Source organism: Vombatus ursinus, unplaced genomic scaffold (genome assembly GCF_900497805.2).
Source record: "Vombatus ursinus unplaced genomic scaffold, bare-nosed wombat genome assembly UNPS02015411.1, whole genome shotgun sequence".
In the NCBI taxonomy this organism is placed as follows: domain Eukaryota; kingdom Metazoa; phylum Chordata; class Mammalia; order Diprotodontia; family Vombatidae; genus Vombatus; species Vombatus ursinus.
Window position 1 is genome coordinate 1,887,055 of NW_020955189.1, and position 16,931 is coordinate 1,903,985.

Below are 16,931 nucleotides of genomic sequence, written 5' to 3' on the forward strand. Positions count from 1 at the left end.
TGGGCGGGAGCCGGAGGGGCGGGGCAGAGGGAGCGGGCTGGCGCGAGCGCGGAGCGCTGGCGCGCGGGCGGGCGCTGATTGGCTGGCGCGGGCTTCCAGCGCCGTTAACGGCAGCCGTGGCAGCTGCCGCCGCTTCAAAACAAAGGAGGCGGCGGCGCGGAGGGAGCGGAGCGAGCGGCGGGCGGCGGGGGATGTGTCGGGCGCTGCCGAGGCCGCTGTGGCCGGGCCGCTTCTGCGGGGCGGCCGCCTCCGTATGAGCGAGCCCCGGCGGCGGCGGCGGCGGCGGCGGTGGCGGCGGGGCCGGCCGTGGGAGGGCTGAGGGCGGGCGGGCGACCCCTGCGTAGACACAGCGGAGCCTCGGCGGGGCTTCCTCCTCCTGCTGCCGCCGCCGCCGCCGCCGCCGCCGAGGGTAGGGGCGTCCCCCGCGCCCGCCCCGGGCCCCCGCCGCTGCCGCCCCCTCGGGGAGCTCGCCGGGCCGCTGCGGTGAGTACCCCCGGGGGTCACTTGTCCCGTGCCCGGCCCGCCGTCGCTCCGGGGGGACTCCCGTGTCACTCCTCCCGGGACCCCCCGACGAGGTCCCCATCAGGACCCTCCTGGCGGCCCCACCCCCGCCGCTCCGCGAGGTGCCTTCCTCCCCAGCCTCGCGGGACCCCCTGGGCAGGACCCCCCTCCCGCCCTGCAGCTCATGATCACTTGGTGCCCGGCCCCTGGGGAGGCCCCCCCTCCGCGCAGCCCCCCCGCCCACGCGGGAGCTCTGGGCTCGGGGGGCACAGGTTCGCCTCCGGGGGAGGTGGGGGGTTCGGCACAAGTTTGGGGCTTGGGCGATTCGCTTCTATTTTTAGCGCCTGGAAATGACGGCAGGAGCCGCGCGATCGGGTGCTCCCCTCGCCCCTCCGGGCTTGCTTTTGTGTCGAGGTCTGGGGAGGAGGGGGCCGGACCCCCTGCCGGCTGGGCCGATCTCCCGTGTCCCCAGAGAAAGCCCCCGAGCGCTGACCCCGCTGGGATGACCCAGGTGCCGAGTGACACCTTCGGGCCCCCCTCCCCTCCTCCTCGATTCTTGCTGCGCCAAAGAGCTATTTCCAGGCTCGCGGGGGCCGCCCGCTTTGTAAACACTCGGCGTCTCGGTGGCTTTTGTGATCGTTCCTCGTTGGATTCTGGCTTGTGCTCGGGGGGGGGGGGGCACAGAGCCCTTCGTAGGAGGGCTTTGGCTGGGACCCAGTCCAAGAGTTGTGTGACCATGGTGGCAGGTGCGGTTACTGCGTGCCAAGAAAGCCAAGCCTACCTTTCCTTCCTAGGGCACCCTGCGCTGGTGCCGTGTGAGCGTGTGTGTGTGTGTGTGTGTGTGTGTGTGTGTGTGTGAGTGTGGTTACGTGTCACGGTGTATGTGTGCTGTGTGTGATCCGATGACATTTGGAGGTCTCCTTAAGCACGTAGGGCCTGGCTTGGGGGGTGGGGAGAGGAGGTTTGGAACTCAGGATTGATACAGACTCAGGCTCGGGCTGCTTCGGTAACAGTTTTCCTTTCGGAGGTTAGACCTGCCTTGGATTGGGTGTTTCCTGAAGTTCGGTTACTTTGTGGCAAACTCCAATTAGCAGAGATTACTTAGTAGCACAGGAGGGCAGCTTCGGCTCCCGTTAGCTGGGGGCCAAGTACGCATAATATTACGCCAATGATGATCGGGTGAAGAGACCTGAATTGAGGAGGCTGAGTCTGGGGGGGAGGGGGGAGGTGTTAAATCTTCTTTATTACCTTTGTTACCTTGAGCTGGTCAGACATCTTCCCTGAACTCCAGTTTCTTGATCTCTAAAATGAGGAGAAGGTTGTACTAGGTAGTACTTGGGGTGGGGAGGGCTCTCAACTCGTGATTCCAATCTTTGACATTTCTTAGTTTGTTGTGAAAAGCATACAGTGATAGTCCTTTTTGATGTTGGGCAAGTCTGTGTCCCCGGATTTCAATTTTCTCCTTTGTCAGTCAAGTCAATAAATAAACGTTTATTAAGCACCTGTTGTGTGCCAGTGCTAAGCACTGGAGATACAAAGAAAAGTACAAAACAGTCTCTCAAGGAGCTCAGAGTCCAGTGAGGGAGCAAAGCTGTGTACAGACAAGCTCCAGGCAGCAGAAATTGGAGGAGAGCGCTGGAATTGAGAGGCTCTGTGGAATGAGGACTTTGAACTTGCCTTCTAGCTCTAACTCACTCATCCCAAGAGGGAAGCACATTTCTGCCAGCACCAAGTGCCCTGGGTTGGAGACTGCACCGTTGAACTATCTCCTGTGTGTGCTGCCCAGACCCCCAGGGCCACTGCCTCTCCCCTTGCAAGACTGCCACAGATTGCTTTTTGCTCCGTTCTCCCTTTATTTTCCAACCACGCACACACACATGCAAGTGCATGGTAGGTCATGAATGGAAAAGAACCAAGAATTTATCAGATGGTTTACTTGAGAACTTGAGAGTTTTATTATGTTTAGGAAGTTTTACAAATCAAATCCTTAATTTGATTTAGAAACAGACCAGAAAGACCACAGACAGGGTAGACCACTACTAGAATTTGCTTTCTCACCACTCACTAAAGGGGCCTTTTAAGTTCAATTCTTTGTGATAAGTAGTAATGTCTATGATGGTAAAACTTTTAAAGTCGTAAGTTTTCCAATGTAAGCTGGCATTTCTAGTGGAATCATAGCTGACGTTTTCTGTAGCGCTTTAAAGTTTCTAGGTTGTGTGGAAGGGCCTCTTATGCACTGTGAGGTTAACATACCATGTCTATTTATTAAATACCTGTTGTGTGTGAAGCTTGGTGCTGGGCATGGAAGGAGGTGGAGTTTAGATGAGAGAGGGGCTGTCCTCTTGAAGCTGAGCCTCTAGAATCTAGGGCCCCCAGAGGCCAACCCTCTCATCTTAGAAGAGGGGAGGCTGAATCCAAGAGAGGGGAAATGCCTCCCCGAAAGGGGCAAAGCTGGGATTTGAACCTAGGTTCTCTGACTCCAGAGGCAGATACCATGCCGCCTTCCCATGCTGCTCCCAAGCTACCTGGGGAACATCAGGCCACAGAAATAACTCCAAGGAGATGTTGAGGGGGCTGGGGTTGAAAGGACAAGGAGGAATTGCCCAAGCAGAAGGAAAGGGAGGCTGTTCTAGGCACAGGAAGCTGCCTTGATGAGACACAGGGGGAGTGTTGGTATCACATCCATTTTTACAGATGAGGAAACTAAAGCTCTGAGTGTTATGGAACTTGGTCACATGGCTAGTGAGCTCCAGTTGGAATCTGTTCCTGTATCCCTCAAAATCACAGAGTCAGGATTTGAACTCATATACTTTGACTCCCAAACCCATGTTCTTTCCCCTTTTCCCACAGTGGTATCTCTTAGCCTACTGTGTCATTATTGTGTAGTACACCTGTGTCTCTACTCCACATAACATGTTATAAATCATCCTAAGCACCTTTGTATCTCTCTCAGCTCCTGGAATGGTGTTTTGGGATGATCAATCAATCAACATTTATTAAGCACCAACTATATGCCAGGCATGGGCTGAGTGTTGAATAAATGCAAAGTCTTATCCTTAGGATAAAAAAAAAATCAATATCACAAATACAAGATGGGAGACATGGTTAGACAACAGTTTGTCTGAAAAGACATGGAGGTTTGGGGGGTGGCAAGCTTGATGTGCGTCAGCAAGCATGATAGAATAGGCGAAAAAGTCGATTTGATTTTAGGCTGCTTTAAGATGGGTGTGCGTAACTCTAAAGAAGGATATTGGAGATGTTAGTCTGCATATTTCTGTGTTCATACCACATCTAGGGTCTTGGGTTCATTTCTGGGTCATAAATTTTAGGAAGGAAGTTGATCAGCTGGAAATGATCCAGAGGAGGGCAAATGGGGTGGTGAAGGACCTGGAATTCATCTTGCACAGGGGACTTTGGAGGGAACTGGAGAAAAGAAAGCTGAAGTGGTGGTTGGTGTTACCGTGGGGGTAGCAGACAGGAGCTCTAGCAAGCATCTGAAGGACCAGTGTGCAGAAGGAGGGATTCGGCTTGTTCTCTTTGGCCACAGAGCTAGGGAGAAGAGCCCTGTTTTCTAAAAGGCAGAGCTAGCTCTGAAAGTGGAGTGGCCGCCTTGGGAGAGAGGTGACGGCTCGAAGCCCCTTTGCAGGTCCTTGAAAAGGTCGGATAAACACTGGTCGAGGGTTTCTTGGCTAGATTTGGGTTGGACCAAATGGAATGTGGGATTCAAGCAGCGGCCACGTACAGCAGTGTTGTCCGTGAGGGAGCTCACCACTGCTGAGCAGGTAATTGGGGGGGGGGGTGTAAATATTTTGTATTTACTTCTGGTGTATATATTTTCCCTCCTCCCTCCATAGACTGTAAGGTCCTTGAGGGTAGACACTGTTTCCAGTTTTTCTTTTCATGTGTCCCTAGTGGCCAACACATAGTAGGTGGTTACCAAATGCTTGTCTCATTGAGTGTTGGGCTGTCCAGCAGTGGGGAAGAGCTTAAAGGTTGTGCCATGGGAGTTATCTGATGAAAGCACTGAGAAGGGCTGGGTAGAGACAGGAAGGACAGCTGTCCTGAAGCATCCTTGACAAGAATGTCTGAAAGAAGACAGACTAAACTTACTCTGCTTACCTTCAGAAGTCAGAATGCGGAACAACTGGTCAAAGTTGCTGAGGCAAATTCAGGTGTTGGCATAAACTGCTAACCATTGGAGCTCTCCCCAAATGGAATGGGCTGCCTCCAGAGCTTGGTCTTCCTCCCTTGAGATCTTGAAGCAAAGGATGACCAGCCACTTACTAGTCAGGCATGTTGGGAAGAGATTCTGGCTCAGGAACCAGAGGACCAAGATGGCGGACCAAGATGGCCTCTGAGGGCACTGCTTGCTTTGAGATTCTGTGATCCCAACTGTCAGAGCCTTTCAGGCACAATCCTGGTCAGTGAGCCTAGGGCGGGGGTGGTGAACCTTTGGCCTCTGGCCACGGGTGGCCCTCTAGGTCCTCAAGTACAGCCCTTTGACTGAATCCAACTTCTCAAAACAAATCCCCTTAATAAAACTTGGACTCAGTTGAAAGGTCATACCCAAAGACCTAGAAGGATCTCTGGCCTAGGGGGTGGGGGCTTAGGGTCTGTTTTAATTACAGAATCACTCAAAAATCATCTGGTGAGATATGAGGAAATGCTATCAGCAGCACTGCAGGCTGTGCCAGCCTGGAGAGCAGGGAACCTTAAAAGAATCAAAGAATATTGATTAATCATCATGGCTATTTGCGGCCCTCTGCAGCCCTGTGGTTTTGCATATGGCAGCTCTGGATCAGCTTAGGCCTGTGGATACAGAGCTCATCCAGTAAGACCGCCTTCATTCTCTACAATACTGTGAGGCAGGGAGTGAAAGAGCCATTATATTCCTATTACATATGAGGAAGAGAGACAATTCAGGGGTGGGGGGGGGGGGGGGGGGGGGGTAAGAGTGTTGGCTTGGGCGGCAGATGACCTGAGTGCAGATCTCAGTTGTGCTTTTGACTAGCTCTGTATGTGTGATCTTGGACAAGTCACTTAACTGCCTTAGTAAAACGAAGGGTTTGGACTAAATCATCTTGGAGAGGTCCCTTCCAACTCTTAAAGTTATGTTCCTATAAAAATGAGGTAAAGTGGTCCCAGGGTCACAGAGCTACTAAATGATAAAGCCAAGACTGAAAGCCAGCTATGACTTCCCGGAGGCCAGAGCCCTCTCTTTTAGGCCATAAGCACCTTTAAAAGGTCCACCCATTCCTTGATGTTATTAAATGTAGTTACCAATGAAAAAAAGCCAATCTAAGCGTTAGGCCTTGGTTAGGCCAAGGAACCCACCCCTCATCTGAACAGAACTCCCCAGGTCTCCCAGTGAGTGGTCACTGGTCTTCTGCTCGAGGGCTTCCAGTGAAGGCTGGCACAGGTCACTCTTCTTTTCGGACAGCTCCAGTTTCTCAGCACGCTCTGCTTTGCCACTTTGCTGCTTCACTCTGTAGTGCCTAATTCTTCCCTCTAAGGTGAAACAGAATCACTCTAATCTTTTTCTCACTAGGTGGCCTTTCCAGTCCTTGAAGACAGGAACCTTATCCCTCAGCCTTGCCTTCCCTGGGCTTCAGCTGGTCGACATAGAACATGTTCCCCAGTCTCTGCACCACACAGGTCTGGTTGCCCTCTCCTGGATAAATGTTTCATCTTTTCTCTTTCTTAAAATGTGAAACAAAGCACCAGAGAGTGTGGTCTGGTAAGGGCCAGAGACGAGAGCCACAGTCTCGCACTGTGGCCTCAGACACTTGAGCTTTTTCCCTGCCGTGTATGCTGTTCGCTTGTTGTTGAGCTCAGAATCCACTAACACCCTCACATCTTGTTCTTTTTTCATTCTTAAAATGTGGTCGATAGCTTTTGTTTTTATTGCGCCTTCATGGCTGAATAGATACTTGCTTCACCATTTCCCTAGACAGCGAGCAATCCCTTATACCAACAGCAGCGATTTAAAGTTAGCTCAGCAAAATTAGTCCTGATCCATGGCGTCTACTCTGTGTCGAGTTCTGGACCACCCCCGAAAGTGCTGCTCTATTTTGGTGTTTATGGGCCCCCCTTTTCTGTCTTTGACCTCCTGAGAACTAGCTTGTGCCTCACCGGGGGATCCCTTGGAGAGCGGCTCTTCGGTTGTGGTGGTTGTTTTTAATGTAACTGCTTGAATTGCCTTGCAGAATATTTGGACTGGATTTACAAGTCCATCAACAGCAAAGGGTTGTGCTGGATTTTCTGCAGCCACTCCCACATTGACTCTGCTTATCCTCTATGTTCTTCGCCAGTTTGCTCCCCCAGATCTTTTCCACAATGACTGTTGTGTCTCACCATCACGTCACTCTTGTTGTGCTTGAGAAGCTGAAATCCTGAACACCAGCGTACGACTTGCATTGATTTCCCATTGTATTTTGTCCTCCTTGTTTCAGATCATGCTTGTAACCTTTGGAGATTCTTGGCATCTGGATTCTTACCGCCCAGCACCTTAACTCCTCTGTCTAGCTTTGTATCGTGTGCACGTTTGACAAGCCTTTAACCCAGGTCACTGATGAAAAACCAACCAACCAAACAAACCTTATGGTCAAGGACCTGGGACAACCCACTGGCATCTTCTCCTAGTTGGACAGCCACCCAGGAGACTACTCTTTGGGTCTAGTCATTCACCAAGTTTAGAATCCACTTAAGTGTTCAATATCCAACCTCCGTCTCTTCACTTTACCCACAAGCATAGTAGTAAGAGAGCCTGTCAGATGCTTTGCTGAAACCCAAGGATGCTGTGTCTACGATATTCTCTTGTTGTTCTAGTTTTGTTACTGAGTCAAGAAAGAAATGTGATGAATCGTCCGTGATCTGTTCTTGATGAAGTCATGGAGACTTTCAGTCACCGCAGCCTCGCCTTCTCATTGCTTAGGCCCCACGTCCTTAAAGATGTGCTCTCAAGTGTCTCCAAGAATAAAAATCAAGTTCACTGGTCTGTGTTGTAGTTTTTCATCTTCTTCAGTGTCTTCTGCTTTTCCTTGTCCCCCTCCTTCTTTTCTCCCTCTTTGCCCGTCTTCACAAAAAGGATTTCTCTAGTCCGCTGTGTAACACTGTTCCCATTTTCCATATTTCGAAGATCACTTACATGGGCTTTCCAATCACACCTGCCAGTTCTCTGCTAGAGGCAGTGTGGTGTAATCAAAAGATTACCATCCAAGGAGTTGGGTCTAGAAACTGGTGTTCAAATTCTACCTCAAGCGCTTAGCAAGTCGTTAAGTACCTGAGGCCCAAGCAGCTCTACCTTTTCTCCCCTGTTTCCTCACCTGTAAAATGGCTATAGAATGCTAACCCCTGTAGCACGAGATTGTTTGAGGTTCAAATGAAACAATGAATTTCAGTCTTAAAGTACTATGTAAACGTCAGCCATCATAATTCCAGTATGTACGTGACCCTGGCGCTGGCACTTGAACTCATCCAAGGTCTCAAAGATGCCTTCTCCCAATGGAGTGAAAACTCCATTCCTGCTTTTCATTTCTGTTCTCTTGTTTTCAGTCTCTCTTTGGTCTCCTAGAGCATTCTCCTTGGGAGAGAAAATAAGAATAGAAGGATTGGGCCATTCAGCCTCCTCTTCCTCCTCATCTGTAGTCAGCCCATGTACCTCAGCGGCCATTTCTGGTCCTCTTCTTTCCCTTCATCAGAACTTTACTCTCTAAACTTCGTGTGAGCCTGGTTCGCTTGTCTCAGCCGATAATCAGTAAAGGCATTAGAACGTGAACTCTTGAGGGCAGGGACTGTTTTGGCCTTTCTTTGAATCTCCAGCAGCTCTTCATCCGGTGACGCCCAGTGGCGCATGGCAGGCCCAAGCCATGCTTACTCGTTGTGGCTCTCCTGCTCGCTCTGTCGTCCTTGGCATCTCTCCCCAGGGTCTCTGCCTGCTCTGAGCAGCCAGGCCCTGGGACAGCTTCATGGGAGCCAGCCTCTCCTCCATGTCCTCAGCTGCTTGTCCTTGCCTCCATCCTGTGTGCGTGTCATTTTTAATCTGAATTTTTCAGGGAGCTGGTGCCCTGTGAGTTCTTCATGCAGCTCCTCTTTCTCTTCCTAATTAGAATAATTTGTTTGTGTCTTTAAAAATTCATTCTTGAGAGCTTTCCCCTCCTAAATATTGGGACTCTCAAATCCTCCCCCTGAGCCCTCGTGAAAGTGGTGCTCCCCACGTGCAGGCTACGTGAGCAATGAAGCCCAGCTCTCCTGTGCGCCAACATGAACTCAGAGCACTCTCCCCACAGTGCCTGCCTCTGTGTTAGACAAGTCTGCTCGAGGCGGCCTGACACCTGGAATGATCATGTGGAATCTTGATCCATAGAAAGGGTTGATGGGACACAGAAGAAACTATAGAAGCGGCTGTTAGGTCCGCTGTCAGATGCAGTCTCCTGCCTGTTGTTTTTGTTACTGGCAAAGTTGCAGCTGGAGAGGGAAGGGCGTTATATTGGGGAATGACCATGGCTTCTGTCAAGCTCAAATATTTTCATGGCCTGCCATGTTAAATTAAGTTGCTCTGCCTTTGGGGAAGAGAGCAAGGTAGTGATGTCTGGCATAGCAGAGTGCCTCTCATGACGATAGCGTTCTTCCAAGCCACGTTTGTGGTCTAACAGACGAAATCTTTCTGTCCTGCTGATCTGCAGGGTGCTCTATCCACTGATGGAGCATTTATACTTCTGTTGACTCTCACCGAGAGGCTTGCCATCCTGTTTCTACCCAGAAGTTCGCAGATTTCCCCACCTGAGTAATATGCTTTTAGTCCACAATGCTTTGTGGACTTTCCCTTTCTTGCATCTATTCTGTTCCGTTTGAATAAGATTTGTCTTTGTAGCCATGACTCCCTTTGCTCCAAGGCTCAGTATCTATAGTCATCCTTTTGAAAATACAAATGTGTATTGTGCAGCCACAGAGCTGACGCTGGGCTCGTGACTGGAGGCACTGTGGTCCTGTGGAATCTCAGGACTGAGGTCCAATCTCAGCTTACCACTTACCATATCCATACTACCTTAGGAAATTCCCTTCCCTTGTCTGGGCCTCAGTTTACTCATCTGTGATCCTGTGTTCCAGGCTTAGGGAAAATAGTGGGGGAAAGAGTGAGCCCCCAAAGTGTGCCCACTATGAAGGAGCACACACCAGGGCTTGGAGTTCCAGAATGACAGCCCCAGAGTTTGATGGCTCAAAATAATAGGGGCTGGAAGGGGCCTTGTGGATCTTTCTGTTCACAGAGGAAGAACTAAGGCCCAGAGGGGTCACCCAGGCAGAGCCAGAATTCAAACCTAGATCCCAAGTTTGGCCTTCAAGAAAGGTGATAAAGAACAGTGTTAGGGCCTAAGCAAGGTGGTGCTCACAGGATCTAATGAGGAAGGTGGTTATTATGTAGTTGTGATGGGATTTTTCTTCCAGAAATATAAGAAAAAGGCTTAAAACCAAAATAGGACAAACCGACTTTGAAGGAGGGTAATGGCTGGTTGAGAGGTGAGCTCTGTAGTTGCATCAGCAATGCTCCCTCCCCGTGCTATCTTGGCATTATCTTCCTAAAGGGCAATCTGGCAGGTCTGGGATTTTACATAGTACGTGCCTGAGCCACTGTGGTAATTGGGTCCCGAATCAACAGCGGGAGACTGTGATGTGGCTTTTTCCCTGGAGGAACTTCCCTCAGTCTGTGGGCAGGATTCATTGTACAAAGCTATAACTTCATTTTCTCTCTTTTACCAAACCCTTGGATGGCTTCCCGTAGTCTCCGCTTAGCCTGCCCTTTAAGGTCGTTCCCAGTCTGGGCCCCTGGATTTTCCATGCCTCATATGGTTCTGCTTCCCTCCATCCATCCATCCGTCTGCCTGTTCATCTGTCTGTCCATCCATCCATCCATATGTGAGTGGGTATATATGTAAACAGGCATCTATACATACACTTACCTCTATCTATATATCTATATATGATGTTCTATACATTGTAGGCCAGAAAGCTGGGGTAAAACCTCAAAGATACTGTTAAAAAGGAAGCTGATAGCAAGCATTTCTCACTGAAATGAATAACTATGGATCAGATTTGGATTTGATTGTATAGGCCTCAGCAGTAGAGTTTGTAAGAGTTTAGGTACCCTAATTTTTTTTTAGGCAATTGGGGTTAAGTGACTTGCCCAGGGTCACACAGCTAGTAAGTATCAGGTGCTTGGCCTGAGGCTGGATTTGAACTCAGGTCCTCCTGACTTCAGGGTCGGTGCTCTATCCACTGCGCCACCTTGCTGCCGCACAGCAAGCATTTCTTAAGCTTGAAGCTTAAAATTTCTTAAGTGTGCAGGATTCCATGCTAGCAGTTTCCAGTTTCAAGCAGCTCTCAGTCTTAAGGGGGTAGACAGCATGCCAACAGCTGTGTACCAACAAGCTATGGAGAGGCTGCATGGATTTGATATCTACACTGATGGAAGGCATAGAGGCCAGCCTGGCTTCATCAGTAATAATAGCTTGTAGTGATAGTGTTCTTAAGGTTTGCAGAACGCTTCACAAGGATTATCTTATTTGATCCTTACAACTACCCTGGGAGGGAGATGTCTTTCTCTTCTTTGTACAGTTGAGGAAACCGAGGCAGACAGAAGTGAAGGGACATGCCCAGGGTCACACAGCTTATAAATATCTAAGGCTGGATTTGAGCTCAGGTTTCCCTGAGCCTAGGCCCAGGAGCACTTTCTGTACCATCACGCCACCAGCCGCCTCTAGGGGCCCAACCAACTTTATCTCCTTTTGTGACAGAATCACGGAACCAGTACTCGGGACTAATGCTCCAAGTACGGTTCACTCAAACTCAAGCCAATATTTGACAAAGTCTCTCTCACCTTGGGCCCCTAATCTGTGGCCTTGTCCATTGCACAGGTGCAGCCAGGTGAGCTGGGGCCCAGCAATAGTCTCTTGCTCAACTTTAAAAAAATAGCAAGGTGCTTCATTTGTATAGTCTGAGAACTGATCGATTGGAAGGTAGGGCAATTACAAGATAAACAAATTAGGGGCAGCTAGGTGATGCAGTAGACAGAGCACGGGCCCTGAAGTCAGGAGGACCTGAGTTCAAATCCGGCCTCAGACCAAACACTTGACACTTACTAGCTGTGTGACCCTGGGCAAGTCACTTAACCCCAATTGTCTTAAAAAATGAAAGATAAACAAATTGATAGAATTGATTAGTGGGTGGGGAAGGACTGATGTGAAGCAGAAAGACTGTCTATGAAAGCTTCAGGTCTTTTAAAAATTTATTATTATAAAAATGATTTCTTATGATTATCTTCAAACACAAATAAGCACACATTTACAGTTTAAGAATGAATTTCTACATGTAATCTACCTAGAGCAACTTATTAGTTACACAGTCTATATCTTCTGGTCTCTTTGTTCATTCGTGTGTGTGTGTGTGTGTGTGTGTGTGTACAATAGATACACAAAATTTCTTTTCATGTAGTCTCAAGTTCCTTTCCTCAGGCCCTGTTTCCGCACCTGGGTCATGTCATGGAAGTTACCTGGGTTCTTGAAGGCTTTGCTGGTGAAATACCATTGCTGACCAGCCCTGCCAGGCTAGGGTTTTGTGCAAACTGGGGAGTGGTTATGTCTGTGGCCTGACTATGAGTGCTGAATTTGGAGAGGTTAATAATCATCAGGAGGTGCTCAGGGTGGGGACTCTTGCAGATAGTGAAATAATGCATCAAAGGGGGTTGCCATCTGGCTGCTTGGCAGTGAGATCACAGATGTTTGAAGGGACATCATGTAACTCTAGTAGTGTGTATGCTCTTCTCTGGGTCAGCTTTCTTCTTTTTCTCTATCCCGATTTCTTCATGTTCCATCTTTTTCATTTTAATGCTGTGAGACATTTCCCAGGCATTGTGCTATAGTAGACAGGGTTCAAATCTCACCTCTGACCCCTGCTGGCTGGGTGACCCTGGGCAAGTCCCATCAGCCCTATGGGTCGCAGGCAGCTCTAAGGTGCAGAGAAGGTGCTGATGTGCACTGGCAGGGAACGTAGGCGCAATCTTTAAAGCAAAAGCAAAAACCTTCTCTCACACCAGTTAGATCAGTCCAGTTAAGCATTGCCCCGTTGGGCCACTTTGAGATCTCTTCCAGTCCTTTGCAGTGACGCAGAATGCTGCCAAATACGTGTGTGTGTTTCTTTGGACAGAGTTTCTTTTATGATATTACCCTTCAGGTAAGATTAACACGCGTGGTTGGGTCAGAGGCACAGTTATCCTGTGTGACTTTTGTTGTTCCTGCCAAATCGCTCTCCTGCCACATGATGATGTCAATGGGCAGTTCTTTAAGGGAGGGAGGGGAAAGGGTGCTGCCTCTTCCCAACTCACCAGCATTGGCTTTTGCTTCTGGTATTGTTGCCACTTGACTAGGTGATGTAGTACCTCAAAGTTGTTTTGTGCTTTTCCAATTACTAGCGAGCTTTAATATCTTAAAAAAGTGATTGTTTACAATTTTTGTGGCTCCTTTTGTAAATGGCTTGTTTGTATTCTTTCATGAAGAACATTTTGTGGCACCAGTTAGCTGTACCTCCCTTCCTCACCCTGATTGTCAGATGTGATGGCTATTTCTCTGTCCTCTTCGATATTCTTAGGAGTGAAGATGATTAGAGGGTGGGTGGGTGGGGGCAGCCCAAGATCAGAAGGGGCTAGAAGACTTCAAGATGGTAAGAAAGCAGGGAAGTGAGCCTTTCAGGGTCACAGGTGGAGGAAGAACAGAGCTGAGATTTGACCCCAGATAGGGTGTTCTCATTGCCGCACCATGCCATGGTTCTCATTGGTTTATTGCTGCCTGGCTCCTCCTCCTCCAACTTTGCTAATAGCTGAATTGTCTAGGACCTCTCACCTTCCTCTTCCTCCTCCTACACTTGAGAAGCAGGAAGAAACCCCAGCCTTCTGGATTTTCTGAAAGAAAACCCCACCATATGACCGAAGCCCTGGGGAGTATCTATAATGACGAAAACAGCTGAGTTCATTGCAGAGAATGTCATTATTTCATTTAATAATGTCCGTGGCTTCAAGTGCTTTGATCGATTTTTGTTGTCTTTTTAAAAGAAGGAGAGTGACCCTGGGATTTGAACCATTTAGGCACATAATTTCTGTGATACAGGAATACATTTTTTGTTACTGTTTTTACTAAAATAAACTTAAAGATAATCACATTTCCTTCCATGTTTTCCAAGGAGACAGATGGTCTAAAATATACCAGATCAATTGTTTTCATAAATTCTTAGTGTGCAAAAGTAGTTTAGTATATTTCTTCCCACTAAATCTCTGGGCAAGTCATTTTAATCTCTGAGTCCCAGGTTCCTCGTGTATAAAAGGAAGGGAATGGACTAGATCCATAAAGGCCTTTTTAGCTCTGAATTCTGTGCTTTAACCCTTTTTACAGATGAGTAAACTGAGGCCCATCTAAGCCTCATAGGGAGTGAAGGGCAGAGTCAGACCTCAAATATGGGTCTCATGACTTTCTAGGATCTCTTACTGTTGGGAGGCTCATCTTCATAGCGTGGAGGTGACCCTGGGTCTTTCATCCAGGAAGCCTAGCTCCAGCAGGACCTTAGTACTAAGCTGGACAGGCACCAGGTCCAGGCTGGAGACAGATGGGTGGCCTGTCACGCAAAGATTTACCTTACTAAGAGGCTCCACACCTCAGGTTGTTTCACAGCCACTTACAGGGATGGGTTGTGAACTGGGTCAGCCACGGGAGTCCGACCTTCAGAGCAGACATTGAGGTGGTCATTGTTCATGCCCAGAAGCTTAGCGGTTGAGACCATCCCCTCTACGTGACACCTGACAAGTGGTTTTCTAGTCCTGCTTGAAGACACCTAGTGATTAGAGAACATGGTCTTCTGCTTCTGTGCCTACTCTTTCCTCCTGCCTTACATCTCCCCAGCTCTTTTACACTTGTCAAAACTGTTGCTTGGATATATTTTGTATTTATTAGACCAAGTTTCTTTTGGGCAAGGGTCCTGCCTTTCTCCTTTCCTCTCTTCCCAGCCACATCTCAGTGCCTAGCACAGAGCCGCCCACTTATACTGGGAGTGGATAGGCCCAAGATATGGGTCTGGTAAGGACTGTCTGTCCTTGAGCTGCAGTTAAACAGTCAGTCCAGTTCAGTGTGGGGGCTCGTCACCAGCAGCTTGGTTGTCTACCACTGAGTTTTTAGGATGGCACGATCTGAAGACTGCGTGCTATGAAGGCATCCAAGGAAGGATGGGATGGAACCCTCCCGTCACGTCCCAAGTGGTTGTGAGAAGTGTACAGTTGGGGCAGCTGGTGGTGCAGCCGATAGAGCACTGGCCCTGGATTCAGGAGGACCTGATTTCAAATCCGGCCTCAGACACATAACACTCACTAGCTGTGTGACTCTGGGCAAGTCACTTAACCCCAATTGCCTCTCAAAAAAAAAAAAGTGTACGATAGCTAAGAAGCATGGGTCGCTGTGCGGTGGACATCTCCCTTGCCACTGCACTCCCCCTCCCTTTCCTAAGCCCTGTGTTCTCCCCCACCCCCACTGCCGAGGCCATCCCCTGCAGGGCTCCTCATGTGACAAATTCGTGTTTGTTGTACAGCCTGGCGCCCCCACACCTTCTGATAACGCCAGGTCTTTGCTTTTTTTGGCAGGTGGTGACAGTTTCTTTGGTGACGTCGGTGTGGAAAGGGCGCCACGCCCTTCCCGACCACAACGGCTTCTGCCTGCTTGTTCCAGTGTTTCTTTTGTCAGCGAGTCGGGCAGAGCTGTCACTCGGTGCCCGCCAGCCCGCAGCCGAGCCAGGGGCCCCCGGCAGAGATGGTGAAGATGACAAAGGCCAAAACTTTCCAGGCTTACCTGCCTCACTGTCACCGAACTTACAGCTGCATTCACTGCAGAGCCCATCTAGCCAACCATGACGAGCTGATCTCTAAGGCAAGTCACTGGTGTGGGTCAGACAGTTTGTGAAAGACTTGATGTTAATGGTGCTGTTTGCCAACATGACCAGTAGTTCAGGCAGGACCTAGAATTCTGGTCAGCCGGCTCACGGGGAGTAGGCCTGGGGAGCCACGCCGACCGTACCAGATATTGGTAGTGCCCGGCCTTCACGGAGCACTGGAGGGGAAAGCCAGTTTACGCTTGGCCCTTGAGGCTTAAAACATGCCTTCCTACCCACAGCCCTGGGACGCAGGCAGGGAAACTGAGGCCTGCCCGCGGCCACACGGCTAGTGTCCGAGGTGAAATCTGGACTCAAGACTCGCTCCTCTGAATGCAGCATCCACTCCCCTGATGGCACTCCCCGTCTTGCTCACACTTCTTAAACAAGGGGATGTTACTTTTGTTACGTTTTCTTCTCTGGCCTTTACCTGGGCAAGAGTACTTTGAGGATCTCTGGTTCCGTTGCCATGGGTACCTCCCCCAGGGACCTGGGTCATGTCGACTGTCTTTAAGATTTGGCAGCACCCTGCGGCCAACCTGGCCATGGCTTCCCTCACCTTTAAGCTAGCCAGCGTGCAGGCAGCAGAGATCCTCAGTCTAGCTCGAGGACTGTCCTTGAGACCTTTCCATCCTGAAGGAAGCTGTCAGCATTTATGCCCCACCACGTGGGGTTCTGCACCAAGTGTAGAACACAAGGCCTTCCCTGCCAGAGCGCTCGGCCCCATGGGAAGCCAGCAGGGCCTCCTTTGATCCTGGGCGCAGCCTCAGACACTCGTGTGGCCATTCCGCACCTCAGAGGATAGGCGAGGACACACTCAGGCCTTCCTCCTTCAGCCCCGTGCTCTGTCCATGAGACTCTTCATGCTTTTCAGGGTTGATTGACCTGCCCAGCCTTCCCTGAAGGGATATGGTGTCTAACAGAGACCTCAGAGATGATATCTCGGCCTCCTCTGCTGCTACCTTCTGAAAGCTCTGGGTATTTTCATAGAGAAGTGTGAAATGTTAGAGCTGGACAGAGCCCTTGAGATCACCTGATCCTGCCCAGTCATTTGATGGGTGAGGAAACAGAGACGGAGAAGTGGTTGTCCCATAGTGAGGGAGGGCCTGAGCTGGGCCAGACCATCCCAGGTCTCCTGGGGCCCAAGGCCTGTGTTATCTATGTGCACCACGCTGTCTCCTCTCTGTCGCTTTGGGGATCCTCACAGTCTCGCTGCCCCCGAGGGTCACACGAGCTGCCTTTTTTAAAGACAGAATTGGAGTTAGAGAGAGGAGGAGCATTGTCCCAGACAGACAGGCAGGCTGTCAATCAGCAGCCATGCTGAGAACAGCCCTGGGCTGCCTTCCCCTGCAAAGAGAAGGCACGTTATTTGACCTTTCCTGCTTATAAATTGCCTAGATACCTTCAGGTCCAGTGAGATGTGGGAGATGCCGATGGGACGTGTGTGTGCTGCACAGGTGGCCTTGGGCCACCGC

At 49.9% G+C, this 16,931-nt stretch overlaps 1 protein-coding gene across 1 annotated transcript in view; it reads left to right on the top strand.

The window, feature by feature from the left end:
• The first annotated feature begins 442 nt into the window (after window positions 1-442).
• YPEL1 (yippee like 1) overlaps window positions 443-16,931 on the top strand; it is a 40,854-nt gene continuing 24,365 nt past the window's right edge. The window contains exons 1-2 of the mRNA XM_027847478.1: window positions 443-483; window positions 15,173-15,455. Coding sequence (XP_027703279.1) covers window positions 15,339-15,455 — 117 coding nt within the window. The 5' untranslated portion in view covers window positions 443-483; window positions 15,173-15,338. The remainder of the gene's footprint in view (window positions 484-15,172; window positions 15,456-16,931) is intronic.